Genomic DNA, 22,037 nt, shown 5'->3' with positions numbered 1-22,037 from the left:
ATATATTTACACTTAATACTAGACAAGAAGACCTAAGCGTGAGAGGGAGTTTTGGTGTAATTAACTATTAAACCACGCTTTCATCTAATGGTTTAAGTTTTTAGAAAAGTTTACAGTAGTCCTACAAAATCTCACAATTGAAATGAATAAAGCATAATAACTTTTATTCTTACCTTTTACCAAAAAAAAAAAAAAAAAGCATAATAACTTCATGCATCACATGTATTTAATTTGATAAAGAAAACATCACCTCAGCATCATTAAGAAATATAAGACAAGGGTCAAGAAGTGGCATGAGGATACTTGGATTTGTTCATGTTGGTGGTGAGCGTGTGTGTCAATTTGGGTTAATTCCACGCGCCAAGCCTCTAAACTCTAAATATGTGATTAAATTATTACTTCAATATAAATCATCAATATGTGATACAACTCATTGGCAATGTAAAATCACATAGGCAACATTTCAATAAGCGAATTTGGTAATTGTAGTAGTCCTCATTATTGTTTCCTCAAATGAGCGAAGAATAACAAATTGGAAATGTTTATAGTCTTTCCTTAGCTAAATGTCAAGATGCCATCGTGCCTAATTAAACGGATATTATACCATATTGGTAATGAATATTTGTTAAGCCTCATCATACGTAATATATTCATACTTTCCAGCTAATTGAAACGAATAGTGCGTAATTGATGTTAGCATGATTAAATATTAAATCACGCATTCACCTAATAGTTTAAGTTTTTAGAATAGTTGGCAGTGATCACACAAAATCTCACATGATATCAAAACAGGAGATCATGATTTTAAATCTTTCCAGACTTCATTTGCCTCCCTTATTAAATATATTTACACTTAATACTAGACAAGAAGACCTAAGCGTGAGAGGGAGTTTTGGTGTAATTAACTATTAAACCACGCTTTCATCTAATGGTTTAAGTTTTTAGAAAAGTTGACAGTAGTCCTACAAAATCTCACAATTGAAATGAATAAAGCATAATAACTTTTATTCTTACCTTTTACCAAAAAAAAAAAAGCATAATAACTTCATGCATCACATGTATTCAATTTGATAAAGAAAACATCACCTCAGCATCATTAAGAAATATAAGACAAGGGTCAAGAAGTGGCATGAGGATACTTGGATTTGTTCATGTTGGTGGTGAGCGTGTGTGGGTTAATTCCACGCGCCAAGCCTCTAAACTCTAAATATGTGATTAAATTATTACTTCAATATAAATCATCAATATGTGATACAACTCATTGACAATGTAAAATCACATAGGCAACATTTCAATAAGCGAATTTGGTAATTGTAGTAGTCCTCATTATTGTTTCCTCAAATGAGCGAAGAATAACAAATTGGAAATGTTTATAGTCTTTCCTTAGCTAAATGTCAAGATGCCATCGTGCCTAATGCAACGGATATTATACCATATTGGTAATGAATATTTGTTAAGCCTCATCATACATAATATATTCATACTTTCCAGCTAATTGAAACGAATAGTGCGTAATTGATGTTAGCATGATTAAATACTAAATCACGCCTTCACCTAATAGTTTAAGTTTTTAGAATAGTTGGCAGTGATCACACAAAATCCCACATGATATCAAAATAGGAGATCATGATTTTAAATCTTTCCAAACTTCATTTGCCTCCCTTATTAAATATATTTATGCTTAATACTAGACAAGAAGACCTAAGCGTGAGAGGGAGTTTTGGTGTAATTAACTATTAAACTACGCTTTCATCTAATGGTTTAAGTTTTTAGAAAAGTTGACAGTAGTCCTACAAAATCTCACAATTGAAATGAATAAAGCATAATAACTTTTATTCTTACCTTTTACCAAAAAAAAAAAAAAAGCATAATAACTTCATGCATCACATGTATTCAATTTGATAAAGAAAACATCACCTCAGCATCATTAAGAAATATAAGACAAGGGTCATGAAGTGGCATGAGGATACTTGGATTTGTTCATGTTGGTGGTGAGCGTGTGTTTGTCAATTTGGGTTAATTCCACACGCCAAGGCCTCTAAACTCTAAATACTCACCGCCAACTCTTTCTAAGCGTTTTTCCAAACCCAGCTCTACAGTTAAGCAAACAAAAGCCGAACTAAAAACTTTTTTTTCCTTTGATGTGATCCAGATGTACCTGACAATTTCGATGGAAACATTCAAACCAATATCTATGATGCAAAGAAAATTTGGAAGGAGTTAGAAGCTACTTGCCTTAGTATTGCACCAACTCGAACCCGGACTTGATGTGCTTTAATCAGAAGTCCCTGTACTTTTGTGATGATGCATTCTACTTCAAGTTCCGTAATTTCCAATGTCGCATTTGCTTCCCCAATACGGTAGACTGGATGGTGAGTTTTGTAGCTTTTCGACGCAACCTCCAATCTGTGTCCAACTTGGTGAATGTCGGCACATCGGGCAACCTTTCCAGGGACATGCAATCTATAATCTTCACATTCTTCAGAGAATTCAATTCTTTCAAACCTTCGACAACTCTCAACTTTCTACAAAATAATAACTCAAGATGCATTAGTTTTTTCAACTTCGATAGGTCAGACAATTGTTCAATCACGCTACAGTCAATAATTTGTAGAAACTTCAGTGATTCCAATTCCCCTAAACCTGGAATCTCCTCCAGTTTGGGGAATTCATGAAGCCGTAACTCTTGTAGCCTCTTCAAGCGCGAGAGATTCGGCACACGTGGTGTTAAACAGCCGCTGATAGAGATAACCGACAAGCTTTGGAAGTTGGAAAAATCTGGCAATTGTAGGATAGGGTAAGGTTTCAAGGATAACGTTATACATTGTTCTTTATAAACTTTGAGATCATGAGAATCAACTATGCTCGAGGGAAGAGCAGGGAATTGAGCAGCTTCAACAACTAGGCATTTCAAACTTGAGGGAAGCTCTGGCAACGGGCAAAGCCGATGACTTGCAATTCTAAGTGTATGGAGACTAGAGAAACCCCTTATCTTTCTAGGCACCATAGAGATTGGGCTCCCATCTAAGTCCAACATCCTCAAACGGGTTAGGCACCACATTTCCCATGGGATTTCATCCTTGAGACATGGACAAAACGAGGCATCGAGCTCTTCAAGCGTCTCTAGCCCTCCAAGAGCACAAGGTATCGTGCGTATCTTTGTGAATGACATCTTTAAGACTTTTAGTCTCTTCAAATTTCCAATGGAATCAAGGAGAATGGAGATCCCCGAGAGTTTTAAATCCAACTCAACCAATGATTCTAATTCCCCAATAGAGACTGGAAGCTCTTGTAGATTCTTACATTCAGATAAAAGCAAATGTTTGAGATTGGTCAACCTTCCAATGGAATCAGGGAGAACACAGATCCTCGAGAATTTTAAATCCAACTCGACTAATGATTCTAATTCCCCAATAGAATCCGGAAGTCCATGTAGATCCTTGCATTGAGATAAAAGTAAATGCTTGAGATTCTTTAACCTTCCAATTGAATCAGGGAGAACGAAGATCCCCGAGGCTCTTAAATCCAACTGGATCAATGATTCTAGTTTTCCAATAGAGTGAGGAAGTTGGATGATATGATGATGAAATGGTATTTCAAATTTCGTCAAATATTTTAGATTGCCTAGTGTCTCAGGAAGCTTGGACAATTTGCCAAAATGGGGCATGATAATCTCCAACAAGCACTCTAGAGAACCGATTTCTTCGGGCAACCCTTCGAGGGATTCACATCCCTTGATATTCAAAGTATTAAGCAGTTTTAGCTTACCAATCGAGCTGTCAATTGTAGATAAATTCACACACCTTACGAGAATTAATTTCTCCAACTTGTCAAACTCTGAAAAATCAGGTGTCTTAGTCAACTCAGAGCATTGCGTCAAATCTAGAATTTTCAACTTTTTTGCCATCTGCAATGGAAAAATAGGATGGATTACATGCCAACAAAAAGTATGAGACTATGAAGGTCAATAGATAGAATTTGCAGCAAACATGAGTGAGGTGTGTTGGTACCTTGATTGGCCTCCATCCACCCCAGTCGTAAGTGATCATGCTCCCCGAAAGGTTGAGCACGACCAAATTCACCAGTTGAAGATTCGTCGCTGAAAAATCCAACGGGCAATGACGCCAAGAAAACCACCTCAAATTACAAAGAAGATTTTTGAAGTCGCCTACCAAATTCAATCTCTCCCCTCCAAGGAACCTTAGCATTGGCAAATAGGCTAATTCTTTAGCTGTTAACTCATAACTAATACCCAAGCTGAGTGCTCGTACAGCTCGTTTTTCCTGCCAACAGTAGTAGAGAATAAAGATGAGTATGCAACAGGGGAAGCAAAAAAACAAATGCACGTAATCAACAATATCAATAGTTCTTCTTCAGCCCCAAACTAATCAAATTAAGCACAAGTTGTGATAAAATAGTTACTGTTCTTCTCAACTTGAAAATAAGACAAAACAAGCATGTTTAAAATGTCCATTCGGTGTTGATTCCTTTGTCTTTTTATAGACTAAACACTTTTTCAAGGAAAAAAAGAATTCATTTTCATTCGCACCAAAACAAGAAATGAGGAATTTCAACTAACCAAATGGCATGTTAGCTTTCTTCTTGTCTTGCATGAGTAAGGCACAAAAACATTTACTTTCATTGTTAAAGAGTTTTTTTCTATTTCTCTGTAAATTAGAAACCTCACATCAGAGCACATGACCAAAGATTTTGCTAGATCGGTTATATCTTCTACTTGTAATAACTTTCACCTTGTTGCTGCTTTGTATGTCTAGAGTATTCTCATCAATCCGCACCCAACGACGCTCTCCAGCATCTTCAAAATTCTCTTCCTTGACAATGTACCTTCCTAGATCTCGAACTTCATCATGCATCCAGAACCTATTGAACTCATCTATTTTTATCAATGACATGAGGAGAAGAACATCAATTGTGCTGCGTGGAGAATATCCACTACTACGCCACATGTAATCCGCATAAGTCTTATCCTCCCCTATGCAAAAGCATGCTATGTCCAGGAACATGGCTTTTTCTATGTCATCCAATTTCTTGATACTCATCATCAGTGTATTTCTTACGCACCTATGTGGCACTTGCTTTAAGTCCTCCAATGTTTCGTCCCACTCTGATCTAACTGTATTGGCAAAACGAGAACCCACAACTTCCAGAGTCAAAGGAAGCCTTCCTATGCTTGAAACGACTTCTTTCGAGAAATTGTAGCAACCTTCTGGAGGAGTATCACTTCTAAAGGCATGCCTACTGAAAAGTTGAATTGCTCGATCTATAGGCATCTCCAACATTGGGTAGGCCAAGTAATTGTTGGGTAGTATATGGTAGTCCTTATCTAGCATTGTGTTTTTGTCCCTGACTGTGATAATGATCCTACTTCCGGAACCAAACCAATCGCATCTCCCTGCAAGTTTATCGAGTTGTCTCTTCTTGTCCACATTATCAACAACAACTAGAACTTTCTTGTTGCTAAGACCTCTTCTTATACGATCAATCCCATCGTTGGGGTCATGGATTCCATCAATAGAGGTTGAGCCTAGTGTATCAGATAAAAATTTCTTTTGCACGTCTAAAATTCCTTGACATGCGACATCATCGAGGAAACTACTACAATCGAATTTAGACCGGAGTCGGTTGAAGATAACACTAGCAAGAATTGATTTACCAATACCACCTACTCCATGGATTATAAGGAATCGTACATGGTCACTAGAGTCAACGTCCAACAATTTTTCTACACGTTTTAAATCATCCGTTTCAACTAGATGGTCAGGAAGAGATATGTTCTTCCCCTTCAGCTTAAGTAGAAGCTCTCGAATAATCAATTTTGTAAGTTCCCCATACCTGCCGGACAGAGATGGTAGACAAATTTAGACCGAGAAAATAATGACAATGTGCTATTCCTAACTTTCAAGCGTATGCAATTTGAATAACATAAGCCAAGTATATCAAGACCGATTTACAAACAGTGGTCGTTCTTCAAATAACAAATTTCAATCCATTTAAACATAAGAATCTCAAGTTACAATGAAAATTATCATAATTATAATGGGCTCCAATTGGCTGTTGTCCCTGCGCAGGTTCCCATTGATTGGATTTAAACACTAACCGCTGCCCAAATTCTCACTGATTGGGTTAAACACTAATACTTAGTTTGGATGCGTTAATTAAGAAGAAAGGAAATTAGGTCATTTCATATTTGGTTGAAGAAGAGCACAGAGCGGAAAAGAATCTAGTTACATCTTGATAACTATTTTGTCCATCTACTCATACCGCATCTCCGAGTCTCTCTCTCTCTCTCTCTCTCTCTGGTAAAGTGCACATGCGAGCAAACAAAGAGCCAACTAATACGTGACAAGTGTCAGAGTGGCAGAACAGACATTGTCACTAAACTTTTCCAATTTTCATATTAGTGATGAAGAAAGTGAGGGTGTGATGCGAGATTATTGCTTCTTGTAAGTATCTATGTATTGATTATTACGTTGAAACTTATAAACTATTCCTCTATTTTTCTTTAAAAATATAAATCTTTTACACACCCATATGTTATAAAAGAGGACTATTCTCAAAATTTCTAAAATACCCAAAAATCATATTTATAACAACATATGGCCGTCGTTGTTTTCACTTCTCTTTTTTCTAAATTGGTTGAAAATTATCAATTTGTTATTTAAAGCTGTTCTACGGTTTTCGACAACCAAACAGAATGCTAACTTAGCATTCAGCAACAACTTGACGATGACGTAACATTTACGTCAACTTTTTTCAACTTACAGAGAAATTGATTACTCAGAAGACTGGATGGAATGCGAGGTAAAAGTCCTAGAGATGATTGATATCGTTAGATGTATAACACAACCAGTAATACTTTAGCTAAGTTCTTGATAGATTATGTTAAAATTAAGAACTCAAGAAAAAGTTGTATAGAACTTACCCTTTTCGTTCCAGCTTCCAACCTGCTCTAATTGGAACCTCAACCAGAGCATCTCCCCAGCGCTTGACTTCAAGGGAGCCATACTTCTTCTCATGTTTAGAGAGGCCATCTCTGTACAAATTTGTTTTAAGCTTGACATCATCCGGCTCTACATCGAAAAAAACGGGGAGGATCTCCTTCTTCCCATCTGATTTGGAAGTGCAATCTACCATATGTGCGACCTCATGAAGACACCACGGACTGGAAGCAAAGCCCTTAGAGAAGATGGGGATATAGATCTGGGTGTCGTCAAGGGCCCGCAAAAGTTGTCCACTAATTTTCTGACCGACTCGGACCTCCTCATCATCTTTGAAGACACGGATTCCTTTCTCCACCATGTCACTGTAGAGGCAACTAGTAAAGGTGTTCCGAGTATCCGGTCCCCTGAAACTCAGGAACACCTCAAACTTCATTCTTGATGTAAAGAGAGCACCTAGTGCGCTGATTAACGGCCGATCGAGATGAGACTGCAACTGAGTCGATGGTATGGAGAGAAGGACAGAAGGTCGCCGCCGGAGGGGAGAGAGAGAGAGAGAGAGAGAGAGAGAGCCCAGACCTGAGAGCCAGAAATGGAAAGTGGGAAGAGTTCTGAGACAATGAAAATATAGGGTAGGAACAGGATTTCAACGCATGAAAATCCCACTCTCGCACAGCGCTCACCCTCCCTCACCTCATGTCACCCGTCTGTCTCACCTCTCTTCCCCTATCTTCATTTTCCCTTTGTTTTCTTCTTCTTCTTCTTCTCTTCCACACCAACGTCTACAACACCCAACCAACACCACCGCCCCACCGCCGTCTCAGTCCAACCCTCGTCGCCGTTTCAGTCCTCCATCGTCAAGATCGAGCTGAAGGAACCGTACCTCAAGAGGAAGGTCTCGAGGTTATCTGCCTCTTTCTGCGAAATCGAGGACGTCGACTTGCGGCTTCAAGTTTCCTGGACGACATGTGTCGCCTTGGGAATGGAGTGAGGTTGGTTACGGTTTCCAGGAAAAGATCTGACAAGACCGGAGGCGCACTCTTCCAGCATTATTTTTATGGATCTAAGTCGTCATCCCCTTGGGTGTACTCTGCAGTTGGAAGATATTTTAGTCGAACTTTCACAAGTCAAAGGAAAAGAAAAGGACTGATACACCCGTGGAAAAACACTAGGATCATCTTACTTCAAGAAAATAAATTTTTTAAATTTTAAAAAAATTAATTGCTAACATCACATATTAAAATGAATGAATACAAACTATTTTCATTATCCATCGAAAATTTGGTATAAATTATTATTGATAACTGAATTATCTTTCATTAGATAATTATTTCGAGCTTGAAGTGGTTGATCTTTAAATTTAAATGCTCCGAGTAAGTAAAACTTGGTCTGAGAAATTGTGCTGGTAATTGGGGAGAGAATCAGTCAAAGAGGCATCCCCAATTGAAAATTCTCAAACTTGTGCTTTTTTGTGTTCAAATGATAATTTTAACTCTCTCCGCCTTCCACCCAAGAAGGGCCTCTAGAATGGCTATCTTTGCTCGTGTGACTCTTAAAATCTTACGTATGAAAAGCACAAAAAGCTGCAATTGAATCTCCTAAACTTCAGGCCTAGTGCCAAAAACGGGTCCGTTCGTTTCGCGGAAAATGAATCATTTTCGGAAAATATTTTCCCATAAGTCAATTTTCAGGAAAATGACAATATTTTCTAATGTTTTGCTAAAACATGAAAATGTTTCGAAAAATATTTTCCGATATTCAGTAAGGAAAATATTTTCCACTCCCCAAATTGATAAGCACAAGCGTCAAACTCGAGGCTCGCCAAATCAACGAGCATGAATTTGAGATCAACGAGCTTGAGGTTCACCTGGTCCGACGACTAGCTAAGAAAGAAGAAGATGATAAAAAAAAAGTAAAAGAAAAAAAAAAAAGGAAATTAAAAATAATTCGAATTAAAAAGAAAAAGAAAATTAAAAAATAATTCGAATTAAAAAAGAAAAGAAGCAGAAGAAATGAGAGGAGGAAGTAAGGATTTATAGACGGATAAGGTAAGAGAGATCAAGTGAGGAAAATGTTTTCCACTTTTGAAAAGTAGAAAACATTTTCCTCTACTTTAGAAGACTTTTTTTCCTTTGATAGAAAACATTTTCCTCAAGGAATTCATCTTCCATGAAACGAATGCCGGAAAATCGGGAAAACGTTTTTCTGGAAATTATTTTCCATGAAACGAACGAACTTATGTACAAAGCCACAAAAAGCTGCAATTGAATCTCCTAAACTTCAGGCCTAGTGCCAAGAACAGGCTCCCGCTTATTTGCTTATTGCGACATTGCACAAATGAAGTGCAACTCGGAGGCAACACTGCAGGTGCATAAGAAAGTCGAAAACGCAAGATGCAAACACGAAGACAAAGACAAGAAAGATGGACATAGAACTATAATATACAAACGCTTTCCCACCTCGTTATTACACATCACCATTCTAGTGCATTACATTCAAGAAAAGAAAATCCTCCATTTTTTCCTAAGTCAGCTATGCTGAATAACTTCGATGTCTTCCCAGGTCTAAACCACTTATTCCCAAGAACCAATTCTTAGTAGAAAATAACCGGAAACCATGGAGAGGCCATCTCTTTCTTTCCGAAAAGAAACGTCTTTAACTCATTCACTTCTTAATAAATGAAACGCCCTTCTGAATACTCTCTGCTAACTCTTGCTTTGCCTTTTCCAAGCCAGCCCTACAGGTTAACAAACAACAGCCGAAATTAGAAAACTTTGTCTTTCTTTGATGTGTAATTAGAGCAGACTTAAATATCTCAGGATTATTAAAATTCCAGACCTTTCATACTCATTCAGTGGGCCAAGAGGAAGAACCTCCTCAGCCCCAATACGACCGAGGCGCACTTTGGATGCAAAGAACGGAAGCTCAGTTACCTTAAATATGGGGACGACAACAAAGAAAATTATCGGTGGTTTCATTTTGGATTTGAGAGTGTTGGAGAAATCTTCATGAAGTGTTTTGAAGCTGACAAAACGTTTCCATCAGTCTAGTCTGAAGATTTGCAGACTCTACTATTTAAAGTCTGAAGACCTCCGGACTACCAGACTCAAGACTCAAAGTATATTCTCATTGACAGTTTCTAGTTTGTCGAAGAAGGTCTATCCAAGACTGGATGTTTCGTTAAGGATTTGACCTTATCGACTGACGAAGATCTCTTGGTTGGATATGACATAACGGAATCATTTATTCGAATCAAGATTGATTAAGGATCCGATGATTGGCGAAGTATACTTGGAAGGTTCTACTTATGGAAACCGAGATCCTGATTGTATGGGCGAGCAGGATTGATGGGCTATCGACATGTTCCTTAAATAGCTCGAATGATCTTCCTAATTGATTCTGTCCAACGGGAAGGTTAGAAGAATTCCTTTGGTAAGTGCCAACGGGTATGATGGCATAAAGGAGTATATAAGGAAGACGTTCCAGTTGTTCGAGTGTGTGCACGATAGAAGAATTCCAAAGTCTGAAGCTCTTTGTTCTTAGTCAATTCATTTACTAAGCGAAATCTTATACGCAAAAGAGAGTCTATATTCGTGAGAAACCTTGAGGAAGTGTGGTAGAGTATCTACACTGTGGAATCAAAGGAGAACATTGCTGTAACATCTCTTTTGTTCATAGTGAAATCCAGCCGATGGGCTGTCAGTGCGGAAGAATGGACGTAGGCTTGGAATAAGCCAAACCACTATAAACTTTGTGTTCAATTTTCTTTTCCCTACTCTCTGCTTTACTTTGATCATAATTCGTTTTGTTAACTAAAGGAGAATTTCCTTTCTATTGTTTGCTTAGTATTGTTCTCTTATCTCGAGAAATTATTTTTCACCTATTCACCCCCCTTCTAGGTGCTTATACTAGCTATCTCATTTGGTATCAAAGTCTGTGTACTCACTTTGTTGAAGTGTTTTACTTTAGAGTTAAAGATCCATAGCTAGTATGTTAGCTCCAAGGCTGGTAGAAGGGGAAAGCAATACCAAACCGCCTTACTTTGATGGAAATGATTACAACATATGGAAAAACAAGATGAAGGCGTTCCTAAGATCAAAGGATCCTCTAGAATGAGACGTTATAGAAAAAGGAATCATTCCTAAAGTTGCACCTGCCTTAGAGAGAGGAAAACAAGCTGTTGAGTCTAGTGAAATGACTCAGGAAGAGATAATCAAGAGACAAGCTCTTGATGCAAAAGCAATTTATTCTTTATATTATGCTTTGTCACCTACTGAATATAACAGAATATCTTCTTGTGTTTCAGCGAAAGAAGTCTGGGATAGATTACATATTACCTATGAAGGAACCGATCGAGTGAAAGAGACCAGAATCAACATTCTCCTCGATCAATATGAAGCCTTCAAAATGAAATCGGGAGAATCTATAACGACATGTTTAGTCGTTTTTAGAAATCGTGAATGGTCTTGAAAATCAAGGTCAACCAATTTCTGATCCCATGAAAGTAAACAAGCTACTGCGTGGACTCTCCAAGAATTGGAATCACATAAAGACCTCAATAAGAAAGACACAAAGAATCATGCCACTATCTGTCGATGAGTTGGTTGGGACTCTTCAGTCTTATGAAGTGGAGCGAATCAATAAAGACGAAGATCTTAAAGATAAGAAATCCATTGCATTAAAATCCAATGATGATTCTGATGTTACAGATTCTGAAGACGATATGGATGATGAGGAGCTTGCTCTCATGATAAGAAGATTCAAAAAGCTGAACAGAAAAGGAAGAAGATTCAATCCAAAGAAACAGAGTTTTTAAAAGCAATAGACTAAGTCTATTGAGGATGATGAATCAAACAAAGATGTAGTTTGCTTTGAATGTAAGAAAAATGGACACATCAGACCCAACTATCCTCTTCTGAGGAAGAAGAAAGGAAAAGCTGAAAAGTATCGAAAGGCTCTTAAAGCGAAAACTGGAGTGATACGAGTGTGAAGAAAGTGATGATGATTATGCCAATATATGTCTAATGGCACAATCGGATTCGGATTCAAACTCCGAGACTGTCTCAGATTCGGACAATGAATTTGAGGTGAGTAACTTTAAAATCTCCATTAAAGTTTCTAAATACATTGATGAGTTGTGTTTTAGTCTTAAGACTTCTTTTAAAAGGATTTCCGAACTTAAAAAGGAAAACACTACACTAAAACAACAGGAAAATGTTTTGAAAGAAAAGGTGAAATGTTTAGACATGAATGTTTCTACTCTTAAAGAAAGTGAAGACAATCTTTCGAAAGAAAATGCATTTTTAAAAAATGACATATCAAATGTTTCCAAAAGATTTTCTATAGGATCTGAGAAACTTGAGAAAATTCTTTCAGTACAAAGACCTTATTTCAATAAATCTGGTTTGGGAATGACTATGGAAACTATTCCTTTAATTGATTTTCCTAAAGTGAAGGAAAGAATTAAGCAAAGACCCTCAAGAGACGCTTACAAAAATCATTTTAAAAAGATCTTTGTAAAACCAGTAGGTCGCAATGCTCTCAGATGTTCAAAGTGCAATAGTGCAGATCATTTTGAAAAAGAATGTCATATGGTTTGGAAACTTGTTAAGAAAGTTTGGGCAAAAACCACATATCATACTAACACCAATGGACCCAAGAAAATATGGGTACCAAAGAAAGTTTGAGTCTCTTTTTTAAATGCAGGTTACTATCAAGAAGAAGGTAAAATGGTATCTGGATAGTGGATGCTCAAGACATATGACAGGAGATTCAAATTGCTTCATAAAGCTCGTTCAAGTAAATGGTGGAAAAGTCTCATCTGAAGGAAACAACAAAGGAAAAATTGTGGGATTTGAAACTGTAAAGATTGGAAACCTCACAATAAGCAATGTTTCTTTAGTGGAAGGACTCAACTACAATCTGCTCAGTATCAGTCAGCTGTGTGATACCAGTTTCAAAATCAACTTTCAAGAGGGAATATGTTCATGAACTAGTAAAGATTCTACTCAGTCATTCATGGGTCGAAGACATGGAAATATCTACCTCTTGGATGTGAAACCAGATTAATCGCAATGTCTAATCTCAATTCAAGACGAAGCGAACTTATGGCACAGAAAGCTTGGGCACATCAATATGAAGCAGATAGCCAAAATTTCAGCAAAGAAGCTTGTTCGTGGTCTACCCAATCTATCATACCAAAAGTCTAATCTATGTACACCATGCATATTGGGAAAGCAGGTAAGAAATTCCTTTAAATCAATAAATCAAGTTTCCACTAATCGTGTACTACAGCTTCTGCAAATGGATCTCTTTGGACCAACCAGAACTCAGAGCATTGGAGGTAAGAAATATTGCCTAGTAATTGTGGATGACTACTCACGATTTACTTGGGTATATTTCCTAGCAAGTAAGTCTAAAACCTTCTCTTACTTTGAAAAGTTTGCTAAAAATGTTCAAAATGAAAAATGGTATGTTATTTCAAGTATAAGAACAGACCATAGAGGTGAATTTGAAAATCAAGATTTTACAAAATTTTGTGATGAATCTAGTTTTCAGCATGTGTTCTCCTCTCCATATACTCCAGAGCAAAACAGAGTTGTGGAAAGAAAGAATAGGTCGCTTCAAGAAATGGCTAAAACTCTTTTAATTGAAAGTAACATCTCTTCACGATTTTGGGCTGAAGCAGTTTCTACAGCATGTTATATCATTAATAGAGTTTTTCTAAGGCCTATTCTGGAAAAAAAAAAAACCCTATGAGTTATTCAAAGAAAAGAAGCATATTGTTTCATATTTTCATGTGTTTGGATGCAAATGCTTTATATTGAAAAATTCAAATGATCGAGTTGGCAAGTTTGAATAAAAATCAGATGAAGGCATCTTCCTTGGATATTCAATCTCAAGCAAAGTCTACAGAGTCTACAACAAGAAGACTAAATCTATGGAGGAATCAATGAATGTCAAATTCCAAGATTCTATGCAAAATGAATCTATACAAACTCATCTTGAAGAATTTGAACCTGCTCCAGACTCTACAAAGTCTAAATCTCAAGAAGCAGCTCAGACTTTGAAATACCAGCAACAAGTGATTATTGAAGATTCAAATGAAGGAGGTGATCATCAATCCGACAAACCAACCAGTAACTGGAAGCATAAGTTCAGTCATCCCAAAGATCTCATTATTGGCGACATTAATGAAGGAATTCGCACAAGATCTAAAAGGCGCGAAGAGTCTAGTGCTGTGGCTCTTATTTCTGAAATAGAACCCAAAAACATATAAGAAGCTTTATCTGATGAAAGCTGGATTGAAGCTATGCAAGAAGAACTCAGGCAATTCAGCATTAATGATGTCTGGGAGTTAACTCCTAAACCGAAAGATAAATCTATTATTGGAGCTAAATGGGTTTTCAGAAACAAGATGGACGAGAAAGGAAAGGTCGTAAGAAACAAAATAAGACTCGTGGCCAAGGGATATATGCAAGAAGAAGGGATAGACTATGACGAGATTTACGTACCAGTAGCAAGGTTAGAAGCAATTCGATTATTACTTGCTTTTGCTTATTATAAGAATTTCAGGTTATTCCAAATGGACGTCAAAAGTGTTTTCAAGAATGGATTTATCCATAAGGAAGTCTATGTGGAACAACCACCTGGGTTTGAAGACCCAAGAAACCAAACTTAGTATGTAGACTGAAAAAGGCCTTATATGGTTTAAAGCAAGCACCTCGAGCTTGGTACGATAGGCTGAGTAAGTTTTTAATTCAAAACGGCTTTGTAAAAGGTAAAGTAGACACTACTCTATTTATCAAAAGAGAAAACAAAAGTTTTCTGCTTGTTCAAATATATGTTGATGATATTATTTTTGGATCCTCTAATGAAAGTTTGTGCAAGAAATTCTCTAAGTCTATGCCGGATGAATTTGAAATGAGCATGATGGGTGAACTAACCTTCTTTCTTGGACTTCAAGTGAAATAATTGAAGGAAGGGACTTTTATTCATCAAGAAAAATATGTTAATGATCTTGTCAAAAAGTTTGGACTGGAAAATTGCAAAAAGACTGATATACCAATGTCAAGCTCTTTAAAGATAGACAAAGATGAAGGAGGAAAGAAAGTTGACTAGAAGCTATACAGGAGTATCATTGGTTCTTTCACTTCTTTATCTTACTATGTCTAGACCTGACATTTTGTTTAGTGTTTGCATTTGTGCTAGATTTCAAGCAGACCCTAAAGAATCTCATCTAAGTGCTGCAAAGCGTATTATCAAATACATTGCATCAACTTCAAGTCTTGGTCTTTGGTATCCTAAAAATGGAGACTTTACTCTTCTTGGATACTCAGACGTAGATCTAGCTGTTTGCAGAGTTGATAGAAAGAGCACCTCGGGTACTGTCAACTACTTGGAAGCAGGACGGTGTCTTGGTTTTCAAGGAAGCAAAATACAATAGCTCTTTCTACAGCAGAAGCAGAGTATGTAGCTCTTGGAAGTTGTTGTTCACAAATTATGTGGATAAAACAACAGCTAAGAGACTTGGGAATTGAAGATTCATGCACGAAGATTAGCGTGACAACACCAAATCAATCTCACCAAAAATCCAATTCTTCACTCAAGAGCAAAGCATATAGAGATTCGACATCACTTCATTAGAGATCATGTTCAAAATGGAGAAGTTTCGATTTAGTTTGTTGACTCAAAGAACCAACTGGCGGATATATTTACAAAGCCTTTGGAGAAAAATCAATTTGAAGTTATTCGTTCCAAACTCAACATCTTGAGGTTTGAAGAAGTTAAAGTCTAGAGACTCTCAGACTCAAACAAACAAGATTTTTTACTGTAAGTTATTTTATTCTCTCTCAGATTAAATCTCGAAAAGGTACGATCATCTATCCATAATTGATTTTTTGCTATTATTCTGTGATTATCGCAATCTTTCTTTTTCAAAAAGGAGTTAATTTTTTTAAAATGGCAGTTATCTTTTTCTTTTGAAAATGGTAGTTATTTTTAAAAGGGCATCTTTTTACTTTCCATTACGACGTTTTGTATGCCTCTCTTCGACTGACTTATATATTGTCTGTTCCTCTTCGTTTTACTCCAAAAACCCTAAAAAGCATCGATCTTCCACTCCTGTCTTCTTCTCTTGTTTAATATTCGAAAAGTTGTCATCTTTCTTGGGAAAGTCAAGTTTGGAATCTTTCAAAGACTGTGAAAGATGTCGTCTCAAAAGAAGTCTTTGAGGATCGCAAACAGGGGACCGCAGCAAATGTGTGAGGGGCCTACGCACTTTGATCTCACCGAGGAAGAAGAGTCTCCTAGTCAGCAGCAGAGCCCACAACATTCTCAGCAGCGTCCATCTCCTCCATCTAGTCCACAGGATGTTGCTCATCAAGAAAATGAAGAAATCATCGAAGGCGTAGAACCTGTAAGAATTCATAAGCCCTATTTTACTTATAAGCTTTATCGTGCTCTAAAGAGGAGCGGTACTCCATTGAACTACATCGATGAGTTTCTTAAGGACAAATGGTATGGTAATGAGTACATCTTCTTACGAAATATGGAACGTTTGGGAATTGCCCCTGCGGGGTCGGCAGAAGAAACCCTTGCTAATATCCCAAGTGATCGGCGTGTTAGAGGGCTGAATAAGCCAGATGGGAATGATGATGACAAGTTGTATAGTCAGTTTCAACCGAGAATGAGTGTTGCGGCAAAAATTCAGGGAAAAAGGACCGACTTGTTTCGATCGGAAGATCACAAGCATCTTTACTCTAAGTTGTTGAAGCGTGGGGTGATAAACCCTAGAAGTGTAGATTTTGATTTCCTTAACTCAGTGAATGTCAATTTGAGGGAAAAATTCAGTCTTCTTCAACTTGAACAGTTCTGTTCTGAATCTATAGAAGCTTATGTTGAACTCACTGCATACTTCTATTCGAATCTCAGTTTCCTGGATGCGAATAGATTCTCTTTTATTGTCCGAGATCAGGATTATGTGGTGGATGTAGATATGTTGGCTGATGTGATTGGGGTTGAAATAAGGAGATATCAACCTATCAATGTGTCTATTGCTCGTGCTACATTGGAACTTGTTAAGGATAGAAGGACAGAGGGAAGGATTTCCTACTCAAGGATGCGTGCGTTTAACATTCTGCTTCACAAGATTGTGATTAATTGCCTCAGACCAAAGTCTACTTCAAAAACTGATGTTTCAAACTCAGAGGCAAATTTGATGTATGCCATCAATGCTAGGAAAAAGTTTTCTCTTCCTCACACTATTATATTCCACATGTATAGAGTAATGGTGAAGGACAAGGGTCAACTTCCTTATCCAGCTCTTGTGACAAAGTTATTTAGATATTTGAATGTTTAGCCTCCACGAATTCTCTATGTTCGATCTTGTGATCAAATGGTGGTGGGACTGAAAATGGTGTCTAAAATGCGTCTGAAGGAACTCAACAAGGCATTGGAGAAATTCAAGGAGAAAACTCCTATCAAAACTCATTAAGTCTCTTCGGTAGCAAAAAGAAAAGCGAAGGAGCCCATGGTTGCTCCATCCAAGAAAAGAAGAGCTCTCATCGTTGAAGATGAAGAAGATGAGGATGACGTCACCATTTCTGCTATGGCATTGAAGAACCTGAGTCGTTCTGTTCAAGAATCAATGGAACGACAAGAGAAAGACACAGAACAGAGGACTGGAGAAAGAGAAGATTTGGAAGCAGAAGAGAAAGAAGCAGAGGAGAAAGAAACAGAGGAGCGAAAAGCTAAAAAAAGAGATGCAGAGGAGGAAAGATTTGAAGAAGATTTGAAGAAGAAGAAGAAGAAGAAGAAGAAGAAGAAGAAGAAGAGGAAAGAGGAAATCAAGAGGAATGAGAGCATGAGGAACACTCTTCTCCACCTGAAGACTGGAAATAGGGGGAGACCGTGAGAAAAGAGAAATGTCCTCATATCCACGCTACCAATGAAGGAAGTCGGTCGCTCTCCAGCAACAGATCCAGAGGACATCTATGCCTCTCAATTTCCTGAGGAGGGACATGATGTTTCATCGCCCAATCTGCGTGACTATGCTGATTTGCCATCATCTGCCTTTACTCCATCTGATCGTGCAGAAGCCAATACGCATACTGATAATTCAGCAGATTTTCGCAGAATTCTTGATGTTCTCTTGGAAATGCGGGGTCAGATATATGCTCTGGGATGCGAAGTTCAGAATTTGCAGAATGCAGGTCAAGCTTCTTCAGTTTCTTTGAATGATCAGATCCAAACCCTTGCTCTTCAGATTCAAGCAAATGCTAAGGGTGAAGATGTAGCTCAACTGAAGGAATAATTGAAAAACCTGGAAGGCATTGTCCAGTCAATGGGAGATTTCCAACTTGTTCGTGTTCCCAAGCAATCTTGATTCCATTCTCTTTCCATCTCAACCTTTTTTATGATGACAAAAAGGGGGAGAGATGCAAGATTTGAAACTTTGAACTTGAACTTTTGATGTTTGTTTTGATGTTTGACTTGACTTTTGTGTCTGAATGTGGACTGAATTTAGGATTTGGGTTTGACTGCTTATATTAAGTACTATTGGTATCCTATGAATGGCTTTACTCACATGCAAGACTAACTTATTTTCTGTGGTTGCGGATTCTAGTGTTATCATTAAGCCATTTATCTTTATGAGATATCCATATTTGCTTGAGTAATGTTTTGCAGGTCAAAGTTATCCAAATCTGCAGGAAAGTTTTGTCACCATCAAAAAGGGGGAGATTGTTGGAGAAATCTTCGTGAAGTGTTTTGAAGCTGACAAAACGTTTCCATCAGTCTAGTCTGAAGATTTGCAGACTCTACTATTTAAAGTTTGAAGACCTCCAGACTGCCAGACTCAAGACTCAAAGTCTATTCTCATTGACAGTTTCTAGTTTGTCGAAGAAGGTCTATCCAAGACTGGATGTTTCGTTAAGGATTTGACCTTATCGACTGACGAAGATCTCTTGGCTGGATATGACATAACAGAATCATTTATTCGAATCAAGATTGATTAAGGATCCGATGATTAGCGAAGTATACTTGGAAGGTTCTACTTATGGAAACCAAAATCCTGATTGTATGGGCGAGCAGGATTTATGGGCTATCGACATGTTCCTTAAATAGCTCGAATGATCTTCCTAATTGATTCTGTCCAACGAGAAGGTTAGAAGAATTCCTTTGGTAAGTGCTAACGGGTATGATGGCATAAAGGAGTATATAAGGAAGACGTTACAGTTGTTCGAGTGTGTGCACAATAGAAGAATTCCAAAGTCTGAAACTCTTTGTTCTTAGTCAATTCATTTACTGAGCGAAATCTTGTACGCAAAAGAGAGTCTATATTCGTGAGAAACCTTGAGGAAGTGTGGTAGAGTATCTACACTGTGGAATCAAGGGAGAATATTGCTGTAACATCTCTTTTGTTCATAGTGAAATCCAGCCGGTGGGCTGTCAGTGCGGAAGAGTGGACGTAGGCTTAGAATAAGCCGAACCACTATAAACCTTGTGTTCAATTTTTTCTTCCCTACTCTCTACTTTACTTTGATCATAATTCGTTTTGTTAACTAAAGGAGAATTTCCTTTCTATTGTCTGCTTAGTATTGCTCTCTTATCTCGAAAATTATTTTTCATCTATTCACCCCCCCTTTAGGTGCTTATACTAGCTATTTCAGAGAGAAATACAAAGATTTTCAAATCTCGATAAGTTCTTTCAAGGCACCAAACCTGAGAAGCAACAAATGCACATTCGACAATACCCACATCACCCCTCAACCCACGCAGGCATGCATCAGCAAACTTCACAGAAGCATATGCCTGCATATTTCATTTTCACATTATTTTAGCATATGAAAAGAGTCCGCATATCAAAAAGCCATCAAATTGCCTGGTCATGAAAGAGATCAAACTACATCCCAAGGGCCAAAAAAAGGACTGACCATCGAGAGAGTTGCCGAGCCAACTCCAGCTTTAGCCTGATAGTTGTCAAGGCACAAACGTACACAATTCAGTTGGCTTCAGAACAAAAATGTAAGGAAGCAGAGAAGCAAAGCCTAAGATGTCATGTCAGAATTTCATTGTGGAAACAGATGCAAAAATCATACAGTTTCGGTTAGAAATCAGCAATCACTTTTAGAAAATCTGATATATCTAACAATCCTGTCACCACATGAACTTCTCCTCTTATCATCAAAATGCAAATCATTCTCTTAATATAACAGCGAGAGATGTATACGGTGCTATGTTTCTATAGTCTTTTTTGTCACCTTCCTTTGTTTTCCTTAATGAGGACCAGAGGACCAGACAAAATAATCAGAAACTTAGGTACCCTCCAAAACTGCTTGCTTCTACCAATAGCCCAAGACAAAGTGATCACCTTCTACATACTTTCACGTGCAAGGTTTCCCAATAATTTGGACAAAAATCTTTATATTAACACATTTCTTAGGGCAGCGGTAATGGAAAAATTTTCAAGGTTGCGGTAATCAAATTCTAGTAGAGATAATATCAAGCTCTCTTCTGTTCATGACAGTGCATAGGTAAAGGCTTCACGCCATAAAGTTGACTTGAGAAAGATATATGCCCACATGTAACCAACGATGTGATTCTTGAGAAAATCTCATCCTTCTCATATAGAAAGTTCTTGGCAGAGTATATCTTCAAAATGGCCGGTAAATTTAAAGGATCTAGAGCTCTAACATGATTAAGGATGCAGTCATGTGTCTGAGGAAAAAAAGCTTTCTTGTAACGGTGTATTCCTTAGGCAGCTTCAAAACTTTGAAGCTTGTCACAAGCCCTTAAGAAAATGATGAGATATTTTAGCAAACGTCTATGCTATCCTAAGGAAAGGAAAACCCGTTTTGGCTTTCATGGCATTGTCTCGAAAAAGAGTGACTAGCAAAGAACATACTAGAATCAGATTAATTTTCCTTTGAGCTAATAAAATCATCCTGGAATTTATAATACCTCGTTAGTGAGAGCAGTTCAATACCACTATAAAAGGAACTAGCCCAATGCTGTGACTGATTGATTCGAGGTCTTCTAGACCGATTCATTACTGATTAAAACTAGCCCCCAAGGTTTTTTCAACGTGTCCTAATCAAATTTTAGGTCAGTTTAACTGATTCATTGTCCAATATTTAGTTTTGAGAATCTTCTTTTCTTTAGACCTTTTGTTACGCTTCAAAGATGAGTCCGAAGTCTCACAACCTGATCAAACCATGCGAAGATGGTTCAAATTATTATTTGAGAGCTAAGCCATGCCTAAGTTTTTGAAGGGGAGAAAATGATGGTTACACGTGACAGGAAGACATCCATAAAACCTACACGATATCTGATGAAATTGTAAAAAATATGTGTTGAAAGGCTCGAAAATTAGGGGTAGCAAAAACCACCAAATCATCAACGTAGATCCACAACACCATCTATTATTCTACAGTTTATCGTTATGCTAAACTGCCAATAGTGTTTTGGCTCACCATGACATAGGAACAGAGGCAGTCTATCTCCAGTTTTTCCGGTTGGATCTAGTCGACTTGGGATCTGTTTGCACTCTCCGAGCCTACATGAGAGCGTAAGGTTAATGCGAATCCATACGCTAGTTATCGAGATCACATGTGCTCCATTCAATTTTTGATGGCGTTGGTTGACGACTCCGAGCCAATTGCGGCATCATTACTCCATCCCACTCCTCTACCCACAACACTGGAAAGTGGTGTAGCAGAGCTCATCTCTCTAAAAAACATATTAAGGGTTCCAAAAGCCAGGAGTGACCCTGCTCTTGCTATGCCGCAGTCCAACTTCTCTCGTAGGGCACAAGGCTCTTAATCTAGATCCAAATGCTCTGTCACTTCTGTCAATATCTTCCAAATTGTCATTGCAATGTAAAATAATTTCAGGACTAATAGAGCAAGACTTGCAAACCGCATTTCAAATTATTTTTACCACTTGAAGCAAGACTCATTCGTCATCAGTCGGTGATGAGCAAGTAGCCACTAGACATGTACTGCAGCAAATTCCATGATGCCCGTCCAACTTCAAGATAATGTTCTAAGGCTTTTTGTCTCTTTTTTTTTGGTCTTT

The 22,037-nt window shown here is 37.7% G+C and overlaps 2 protein-coding genes across 2 annotated transcripts; both read right to left on the bottom strand.

The window, feature by feature from the left end:
- Positions 1–2,311: 2,311 nt before the first annotated feature.
- Positions 2,312–7,395, bottom strand: LOC104414060 (disease resistance protein RPV1). Its single transcript, XM_039299837.1, has 4 exons — positions 6,944–7,395; positions 4,752–5,853; positions 4,011–4,283; positions 2,312–3,907 (listed from the first exon to the last, which is right to left on the bottom strand). The coding sequence occupies exons 1-4, from the start codon at positions 7,393–7,395 to the stop codon at positions 2,312–2,314; spliced, it is 3,423 nt and encodes a 1,140-aa protein (XP_039155771.1).
- A 2,185-nt stretch (positions 7,396–9,580) lies between these two features.
- LOC120287783 (malate dehydrogenase, glyoxysomal-like) lies at positions 9,581–20,213 on the bottom strand. The gene is made up of 4 exons (XM_039301153.1): positions 19,895–20,213; positions 19,683–19,772; positions 9,798–9,892; positions 9,581–9,696 (listed from the first exon to the last, which is right to left on the bottom strand). Exons 1-4 carry the CDS (start codon positions 19,895–19,897, stop codon positions 9,624–9,626), a joined length of 261 nt encoding a protein of 86 aa, XP_039157087.1. The 5' UTR covers positions 19,898–20,213; the 3' UTR covers positions 9,581–9,623.
- Positions 20,214–22,037: the final 1,824 nt, after the last annotated feature.

Source organism: Eucalyptus grandis, chromosome 8 (genome assembly GCF_016545825.1).
Source record: "Eucalyptus grandis isolate ANBG69807.140 chromosome 8, ASM1654582v1, whole genome shotgun sequence".
Classification (NCBI taxonomy): domain Eukaryota; kingdom Viridiplantae; phylum Streptophyta; class Magnoliopsida; order Myrtales; family Myrtaceae; genus Eucalyptus; species Eucalyptus grandis.
Note: the sequence above shows the minus strand (reverse complement) of the source record. Positions and strands in the feature narration are given on the sequence as shown.

What these genes read in the sequence shown, in the direction of transcription:
- LOC104414060 (XM_039299837.1), bottom strand. Translation starts at nt 7,395, where the DNA reads ATGAAGTTTGAGGTGTTCCTGAGTTTCAGGGGACCGGATACTCGGAAC. An exon ending in TGGAAGCTGGAACGAAAAGG is followed by an intron (nt 5,854 to 6,943) that starts GTAAGTTCTATA and finishes TCTGTCCGGCAG; the next exon opens with GTATGGGGAACTTACAAAAT. An exon ending in ACATACAAAGCAGCAACAAG is followed by an intron (nt 4,284 to 4,751) that starts GTGAAAGTTATT and finishes TACTGTTGGCAG; the next exon opens with GAAAAACGAGCTGTACGAGC.
- LOC120287783 (XM_039301153.1), bottom strand. An exon ending in GTGCATTTGTTGCTTCTCAG is followed by an intron (nt 9,893 to 19,682) that starts GTTTGGTGCCTT and finishes CCCATATTTAAG; the next exon opens with GTAACTGAGCTTCCGTTCTT. An exon ending in CCACTGAATGAGTATGAAAG is followed by an intron (nt 9,697 to 9,797) that starts GTCTGGAATTTT and finishes GTTAACCTGTAG; the next exon opens with GGCTGGCTTGGAAAAGGCAA.